Source organism: Suillus subaureus (genome assembly GCF_016647635.1).
Source record: "Suillus subaureus strain MN1 chromosome Unknown BJ212scaffold_267, whole genome shotgun sequence".
In the NCBI taxonomy this organism is placed as follows: Eukaryota; Fungi; Basidiomycota; class Agaricomycetes; order Boletales; family Suillaceae; genus Suillus; species Suillus subaureus.
The window spans coordinates 1-9,326 of record NW_024538823.1 but is presented as its reverse complement, the minus strand read 5'-3'; the positions used below and the strand labels follow the sequence as shown (position 1 = coordinate 9,326).

The following is a 9,326-nucleotide window of genomic DNA, read 5'->3' as shown; positions in this document are numbered from 1 at the left end:
TCTGGCAGGCCAGGCTTATAGCTTTTGGTGTCACAGTTGGTCTTTGGATCGTCATGTTTTTGCCAATTATTATCTGGAAATACATGGTAATTTTGATCTGGTTTCTTTATCACTTCGGTGTACTGAAACAAGTTCTGGAAAGGGTCGTGTGCGAGTAAACAAGATGATTGATCGCTGGGCAAAGGATGATATCCGATCTGCTTCATCCTATGCGGTTATTCCCACCTGGAAAGTCACCATGCCCGGTATGTTTAGGGACGGGATTGTAGGTCTTACCTCTCAACTACAGGCTCGATGATTGCTCAACGTCAATTCCATACTCCTGGGATCCTTTAGATCCTGGCTGTCTCTTTCCCTGCGCCGCCTAGCAGCTTTGAACTCGAGAATCTACCTCCGGTAAGAATGCGTGTTAATTGTTCATGTTATATATCTGACGATGTACTAGTATATCGCGCCTCCCACGGATGCTGCGCCGTCCTACGAGGCTACCAAACGGTTCTCGGATCTCCAAGGAGATGGCAAATTTGGCGAGATCCCGCTTTACAATGATGCCAAGGAAATTGCGGCGTAGATAGCCACACCAGATACCGTAGCTAGGTGTCATGAGACTTGAGCTTGGACAATGGAATGCAGGTCATTCTCGATGAGATGGACCGTAGAAATATGACATTTGTGTACGTTGTTACATTGCCAGTTTTCATCCGTTCCTCATCGGTGCGTCCACTGACGATGCAGAACTGGACTGGCTTTCAATATTATACTCCTTCTGCACGGTGAGACTTCACGGCGACATCGCAAGATCTTTCATCAAGTCTTTAGGGCCGAAGTCTCGGTCCCATACCACGAGACGTACTCTCGCCATGCAAATGAAGTGGGGGCCGGCCAACCGGTCACCAATTTTTTAAATGCCACTAGCGACCCTCAGCAATACACGAGGCTCGAGCTTTCGTACCTAAGTCTGGCTGACAATCAATCCTTGTAACAGATACGCGGCATCCCTAATCATGGCTGTGGCATATGGACACCTTGCTGACAGACATGAAGGTTTATTTCTTACCTGCATGCACGAAGATCTCCTTGATATTGGCAAACGTGTTGCGAGTCCCGAGAGGGCTGCCATGTTCACAGCCTTTCCCTTTCAGTGCATCACTGCCCCGTGAAAAAATGGACCATGATACGTATACTTTGGTAATGTATGCAATGTCAGTAATCAGTATAATATATGTAAGTGAAATGATCAATTCATGTAATGGAATTTAAAGGAACCTCCTATGCATAATCCTACAAACTTAGAGCACAGTTCTACTATGATTTCTGCTTTGTGATCTTGGCATTAAAAATATCAAACAAAAAATATCAAACATAATTGGAGCAGGGAACAATTTGTCCAATTATGTTGTGGATTGATCATTGTAGTCTATTTGATGTCTAACATGTAATGGAATGCAAGGGAACATTCTTTGCATAAAGCTATAGATTCAGAGCACTATTCCACCAGACACCATTATCTCTGCATCACTTTCTTGACATTATATGTGTTCCCCTTTGCATTGGGGATGAGTCACCCAAGTCTTCCTGATGCCAGCTTATACATGAATATAGAGGAACCTTCTTTGTGTAAATCTACAAATTCAGAGCATAATTTGGTAAGACACCATTAGTTTTTTTTTTTTTGGAAAAGTGAGTCTATCATATAGCAACCAACACTGTCTGACCCTATATAAACACTTATAGTGGGGGCTGGGGTCCCAAGGGCATAGACTAGAGACAGACATAGAGACAAGAGGCAGCCTCTCAGGCACCTACATAGCTCAGTCAGCAACAAGCACATGCAGTCAGCTCTGTTCATAGAGTAAGACATCATCACCATCATCAAGTTCCCATCACATTGCTTTTGTCCTAGCTCACCAGTTTTAGTCTGGTTGCCTTAAAATAGAGGCAAAAAACTGGACCAGACTGAACTTTAAAACTCTAGGGGTGGTGCTGTTCCAGTTGTATGAGCTCAAGATTGATGCCCAGTAGAAACTGCCTATGGTGTAGTACAACAAGAACGGACATTGTCTGTTTTTTTTCTTGATTAAAAAAATATCGGAGCACAACATATGTCGTTGGGGTGCATCACATATACTGCATGCCAGGGCATGCCCTCCTCTGACAACATATGTTTTTGGTTCAATTTTCATATAAAATCATATCATGCCATATAAAGTAGTACAGCAAAATGAATCAATTGATATGACAAGAAATGACATGCTATGACAGGGCATGATATTAGCACTGATAGGTATTGCAGCGGCATAAAAGCAGGTGCGGGGGTGCACAGAAACAATACAATAATGGGAGCATGACAACAGTACAAATGCAGGGGGAAATAACACAGCAGTAGCAGACAGATGACAGGTATTGTGGTGGGGATAACAGAGAGGGAGGGGCACCAGAAAACAGTGTACAAAGGCCTGGGAGTAGTGCAATAGTAATGGCTGGGGTGCTAGTGGAGAGCACCATTGACGACAGCAGAATCAGAAGCCTTCTTCCAGGCACCAGCACTGTCAAGATGCTTGGCCTCAGCTTGATATTCATCTTGCTGAGCCATTGCTAGAGTGTTCCAGTAGAGCTTGAATTTGTCCATGGTTCCATTTTTGTTCATCTGTTTGATCCATCATAGTGCACATAAGTTTCTGCTGATGTGTCAGTGAAATATCAACAAATAATGGGTCACTTACCTTCCATTCTTCATAGAACCTGGCCACATCTTCGAGCACTTCTTCACATCAACTCCACCAGTGGTTGGCCCACTCTTGACAGGACCACCTTTGCTTGAGTCTGTGCTCAGAGGAATTGCTGGAGTGGGGATGAATTTGGGGATGCCACTGGGCCCACCAAAGATATTCACACTATCATGTAAAGTGGTTAGCACGAACTGATTGATTGAAAAAAAAACTTACAGGGGATTCTTGAGGATAACAGGGACATTCTCCTTGTTTGAATTGCTGAGTGGGATGCCAGGAAGAATGGTGCCATAACGAGGTGGCGAGGAAGGAGGGAGTGCAGGAAGAGGCAGATCAGGCTCATAGTACTGAATGTCAGAACTGTTCCTGAGGCTGCCAGATGTGCTGTGATGAGGTGGCGAGGAAGGAGGGAGTGCAGGAAGAGGTGGATCAGGCTTGTACTGATTGTCAGAATTGTTGCTGAGGCTGCCAAGAAGGCTGTGATTGCCATTGTGGGAGACATCCGAATCAGATATGTTGATGGGAGAAGACACTATACAAAGAGTTAGATGAGTATAGTGGTGATAGTAATACATGCCTTTGTGATGCTTATCAGCAAGTTCCAAATCAAGGGAGTCATCCATACGTTCGCATTTTTTACCCTTTGACTTGAAAACTGGTGCTCGATTGGGCTTTGTCATATCTGCATATCTGGATCTCAGATCTGACCCTTATCTCATCTCAGATCCACATCTTATCTCCCTCCAACATCTTGTCATTCAATCTGTCCACTCATCCAGTCCAGTCCACAACTCATCCGAATCCACAACCAGCGCTCGTCTCCCTTTGGTAACCCCCTAACTCCGGTATTTCGGTTATCTGTACATCCGTCCTGCTCCCTGATCCATTACCTATGTTTCATTTCCGTTTCATGATTTGTGATCCATTTCTACTTACCAATAGACTATCCACATGCTTCATACATAGCCTTGGACTCTGCTGATTGATCATTCCATTAGATATCTATAGTATATAACCTCCTATGACTTTCTGTAGTACCTCAGTTCGAATATCATCTTAGGTCTACTCATTCCCATCCTCTGGACTTGAGTATCTCCACTCTTGTCACCCTCTGAGACTTAGGATTGATTCCTATAGTCTATCTGTATCCACCTCTGTCTCCAACAGTCTATTACCGTTAGTTTCTAGTCTGGACTTGTCCAGATTAGCCCTACGATACCTATCCTGCATCCAGAAGTCATCTGGATCCATTATGATACTTGTCTGACCTTCTGGACGTGTTAGTCTTGCCTTCCTGAAATAAGGGGCAATACTTGGGTAAGGGGCACAGCGCACGAGCTGAGGCTGAAGCCCTTCAGATCCAGTTATCCCTTGAGTACAACCTTAACAGGCTTGGTATCTGAGTGCATGCTGTTGTTGTTGTTGTTGTCCATAGCCTTGTGTTTGGTGGCAGTCTTGTCTGGGTTCTTCCAGCTCCCATCTTGATCAAGGTGGCATTTCTGCCAGTTGGGATAGTCAGTTGTACAAAGTAAGGTCAACTTCCAGCCATCCATGTCAAGCCATAACAGAGGAAACTCCATCTCCATGATGCTCCACATCAAGGTTTGGCCAGAGGTGCATAGCCTCACCCATGTTGGTGGCACGAGTTTCTTCACCACAAGTTCGGCCCAAGCTGCATGACACCTACAGTGGATAGACTTGAGAGTTGCATTTGTGATGCAGGTACCATCCTCTTCCTCAAGGTATGGAGCAGTGCCTTGTTTGATGTGCAAGACCATGGCAGAATCAAGCCATGTGTTGTAGTCAGATTGGAGCCAAAACTGTACTTTCAGGTGAGAAGTTTTGGTGGGGCAGGATTGCTGTGAGTCGCTTGCTATGACATTGCCAATCATGAATTTGAGCAGGTCCGTATCCTTTGGTAATCGAAGAACCTGTACAATATCATGGAATGATTGTCTAGACTAGTTGTCAGTATACTAGATTTAAGAAAGGGTTGTGTTGTGGGAAACACAACAAGAAGAGAACTGGAAAGTAGACTTCTAATGTTGGGCTAAATGTGCTATGCCTAGCTGCTATTCAACCCTAAAGGGTTTCTGGACTAGACTCAGTGCTCAGAGAGAGTAGGAAATCATGCTAATAACTCTCAGTCTCAGACTGGTACTGGTAGATGGTGAAAACTATGATGATTACATAAGCACCAAAAGTGCGAACATAACACTAAGTAATATCTGCCTATACAAGCCCACAGAATATGAAATCCCTACAGCATACTTAATAGTATCATGTTCTCCTGTGAGTCTTGCGATTTTGCACTGTAACTTGATGCATTGTGATTCATATCCAGTGAGCTGTTCCTGAAGGAGCAGGATTCAAATTTCAGAGGGAGTGCTGGCACTTGGCATGCGCATATACCCACCCTTTATGTGCATATATTCACTCTATGAAGATATTCTGAGCATATGATACAGGCAATATGATACTTACATTCTGTTGCAGGTAATCCTTTGAATGCTGCAAGAAATGATCCAATGAAAGAGATGAAGACAAGAAAGACCCTGGTGAAGCCAGTGAGGGTGGGGATAGTACTGACATGATGGTGGTATGAAGAGACGCTATGAAGTCATAACTACCCACTGGTGTATCTGACATTTCAGCAATATCCAAATCACTTGAAATCTCCCAAGTATTTGAATTAAGCTCATTTCTCGTATTCAAAGTCTTATGGACCTCCCTGATGTTGTGCAATTTTTCTTGAAGTTACCATCAGACTCTGACCTCAATGAATATCTTCAGAAAGAGCCCATAAGGTCAGATTAACCTGTAGTAAATTGTGGACTCACACACTTAATTTATTCAGCGAGGACTGGACCAACTGTTGCAGCCACTCTGTGTCTGATAGCAGTCCTCATTTGACTCCATCTGACAATGATATACTGGCTCAAGAATACTGGCTCAAGAATACTGGCTCAATAATCCTGCTTGTCAACTTCTTAAGCAGCACATTCTTGCTGAGTCTGACCAGAAGCAACTCATCACACAAAAGGAGGTGCTACAAGATTGGATTGATGATATGTAAGTATATCATTTGACTGCACTGTCTAGAGATACACTGAATTAGCATTTAAAAGCTTTGATGATATAGCACCTCTCCTATCTAAGACTCTCCTGAGTGACGACAGCATCACAGAACTGGAATCAGATGATGTCGCACCTCTCCCATCAAAAGCTTTTCTCAGCAGCAATGACAGTGTCATGGAACCAGAATTGGATGAACCAGGACAGCATGCAGTGCCCTCAAAGACTCTCCTGAGCAATGACAGTGTCACAGAACCGGAATCAGACGATGTCGCACCTTGACCATCAAACATCGCACTTCTACCATCAAACATCACACCTCTACCATCAAAAGCTCTTCCCAGTGGCGATGATAGTGTCACAGAACCAGAATCTGAACCCACTACACCTAAACCTATTGCTCCCAAGCTTGACCAAAAGTAGTTCACAACACCAAGTCCACCCCCTCCAGGCTCAATCTATTGGAAGTACTTCACAAAAGAGGAAGAGGCATGTTTTTATGATCATTCCAGGACAGATGAGTCCTTTCAGGCTGTGTGGGAACTTAAACATAAACTTGACATGTCTCTTGATGACAAGTTTTAAATAATTGTAATTAAATACATGTTTCACCTAATATTCATTGTCTTGAGCCTCGTCATCTTCACCAGCACCCTTGTAAGCCACCCCGAATGTTGCAATATTGAGTCCCGGCTTCTCAACTAAAAAATATCTGTCCTCAGTCACCCCAGATGGTAGATTGGGTTGGTGGGGCACCATGCCAATGACATCAGTAATGGATTTCACATCTACAACATGAATATCATCCTCAATGGGTTTGCATTAACTTACAGCATGAAAGGAGAGCTCAAGAAGGTCATGATCTGGATAGGAATACATCATGACAAGTGCCATGGCCTGCCAATGAAAAATCTGTTCTCCATCTTCATCTAAGCCATCTGCAACAGCTAGACAGGTGAAGTAAAGAACTTTAGTGAGGTGAATCTCGCCATCCAACATGATGTCTTAATAACCGAGGGTCTTATATAAATGTGTGTAAAATGTAATGACACCACAATTACACTAGGATAAGACTTCTTGCCGGTCCTCAATTAACATGGTCTACGACTTTTCTTCTTTCATGGTAGATAATGTGTGAGTCCTTGGGAGGCTTGCTAAACCAATCTATGTGATTAACTTAGCCAGAGCTTTTGTGTTATATCCCAACTTATAAACTTGTCTAGGATAAACCATCTAGACACTGGAACATGGTTCCTTGTTAAGATAATTCTCTGTAGAGACTACGGTCTCAAATATGAATATGTTGACCAAAGACTGGTTGGTCAAATAGGCACAAAGTGGTGAGAATCTGGTCTCACAAATGATCAGATTGACCAAAGCTTGTGTTGGTCAATTTCAGTAAACTAGGTGAGAAGTGGGTCTCACAAATGAACAGATGGACCAAAGCTCATGTTGGTCAATATCAGAAAACTAGGTGAGAAGCTGATCTCACAAATGAACAGATTGACCAAAGCTCGTTGAAGGTTCAACAACTCTGCTAGGCTTGCAGAGCTAAAGAAAGAAAGATGCCTCTACCTCTGGGGTGTGAGGAAGGCTACTGACTCTCTAAGTGTTGGTCGAAGTGCGCCAGGCGATATGTTCGACCCTTAAGGGAAGCAAGGAAAGCAAATCCACAAAGTGACACCAGGTCAACTCTGGTGAAGCGCACTGGGGGCGCATGCGCGGGAATATGGAGCGCGTAGGAGCGCGAAGTGTGGGAATAAGGTGCAAACTGGTGTGCGGACGTGTAAAGACTGATGGAAGGCGTGAACTGGGGTTGCTGAGTGATAATGGACTGTTGCTGGTGACTAGGGCGACGACTGAAGCATACTGGCTGAAGATGATAGATTCTGACTGCTAGATGACTACTAGACTGATGGTGGTTGGTGTATCTCTCTCGTGGTGGTAGGTATATGAAAACTTCCTAGGCCACAGGTAAGCTGTGCCTAGGCGTGCTCCCAGGGCTCGGAAGCGAACAGGGAGCACTCTATGTATGTAAATGATGTAAATAAGGGTCCATGATGAAATAATGCCATACAAATACTAAATATGGTCTGATATGAGAATAAACAGGAAAGGACTCACTAGGGAACTGGTTGGACGATGGATGGATGCTCTGGGATGCTGCACGACAAAGTGCGACCAAGTGCGGGAAGAGTGCACTAAGCGCGTGTGCAGGAATGCGTCGCATAATGTGGGAAAGTGTCGTGCCTCTGGCGCATTTTGCGGGAAAGTCATGGGTAGTGAGTTGTACACTATACCAATCGTCATGAGTCGTAATATGGGCGATATACGCCTGGAGGAATCTCATTCCCTACATCGTGTTGGTCAATATCAGAAACTAGGTGAGAAGCAGGTCTCACAAATGAACAGATTGACCAAAGCTCATGTTGGTCAATATCAGAAAAACTAGGTGAGAAGCTGGTCTCAAATAAACTAAGTTTCTATCATAAGAAACTTATGTAATCTCAAGGGAATGTCTTTTCCCTGCACTTGGTACTTCAAAGGGGCTTTCTTTGTAAGCAGCAATCTTCACAGTGAGTAGCTCAAACTGAGATTCAAATGATTGCAAGTGGGAGATCCTATTTTTTTTGGGGGGAGAATGGCCCTCCTTATATACATTTTGTGTAGGAATATTGTGTAAGTAAAAAGTGGAGCAATGACATCAGAAGTGGAGCAGAACATTCCAGAATATTCCATAGGTGGAGTAATGACATCAGAGGTGAGTCATTGTGGAGCAGAATATTCCAGAACAAATGACATCATCATGACATCATAACTTTCAACAGAATACTTGCAGGAGTATCTGTGGAGCCATATGACATCATTATGACATCATACCCTGTAGGTACAATTTTTGTGAAGTATCTGATGGGTCAGAGCATCCCAATAGAAAAATAAATCAAGGAAATACTAGAGAAAACAACTCAGAAATAATAATACAATAACAAGACACAAAACACAGGCTTTTTAGATAGGTTTTTGTTAGGCTTTGAACTTTTCTCTATGGTTTTCTCTAGCCAAAGTGAATAAGCCAAAGGCAAGGCAATACCTTAACCTTCTTGCTTCACAATATCAACTAGGTCATTATGTGATTCCCATCTCACAAATGACTTTCTTCAAGATATAATAAATTCATGAATCACAAAGGGGAAACTGAACTATATGACCAAGGTTTGAAACCAAGGTATGGGTTGACTAGCCTGATGCCTAAGCTAACAGACTTTGTCTTTTAGGGGGGCTACCCAGTAGTCATGTCCATGCATGATTCCCAAATCATGCAGGACAACAAGCTATAATATTTCATCAGCTTTGAACAGTCTGTAAGCACTAAGACATCCCTTGACATTGCATGAAATGTGAACCTTCTCAGCAGGTTTCTTGGCTTCTCTCCACACTGTCTTGCCATCTGCCCATTGGTAAGTGCAGATAAGCCCAGCAATGAATTTTCACATCAGCCCCAGGTACTCCTGAATAGCTCAG

The 9,326-nt window shown here is 43.4% G+C and overlaps 2 protein-coding genes across 2 annotated transcripts; both read right to left on the bottom strand.

The window, feature by feature from the left end:
- Window positions 1-4,093: 4,093 nt before the first annotated feature.
- On the bottom strand, window positions 4,094-4,507 carry BJ212DRAFT_1489363 (uncharacterized protein; the record flags this gene model as incomplete). Its single annotated transcript, XM_041341414.1, has 1 exon — window positions 4,094-4,507. One exon carries the CDS (start codon window positions 4,505-4,507, stop codon window positions 4,094-4,096), a length of 414 nt encoding a protein of 137 aa, XP_041185349.1.
- A 1,909-nt stretch (window positions 4,508-6,416) lies between these two features.
- Window positions 6,417-6,803, bottom strand: BJ212DRAFT_1306315 (uncharacterized protein; the record flags this gene model as incomplete). Its single annotated transcript, XM_041333810.1, has 2 exons — window positions 6,417-6,592; window positions 6,632-6,803. 2 exons carry the CDS (start codon window positions 6,801-6,803, stop codon window positions 6,417-6,419), a joined length of 348 nt encoding a protein of 115 aa, XP_041185348.1.
- Between the last annotated feature and the right edge of the window lie 2,523 nt (window positions 6,804-9,326).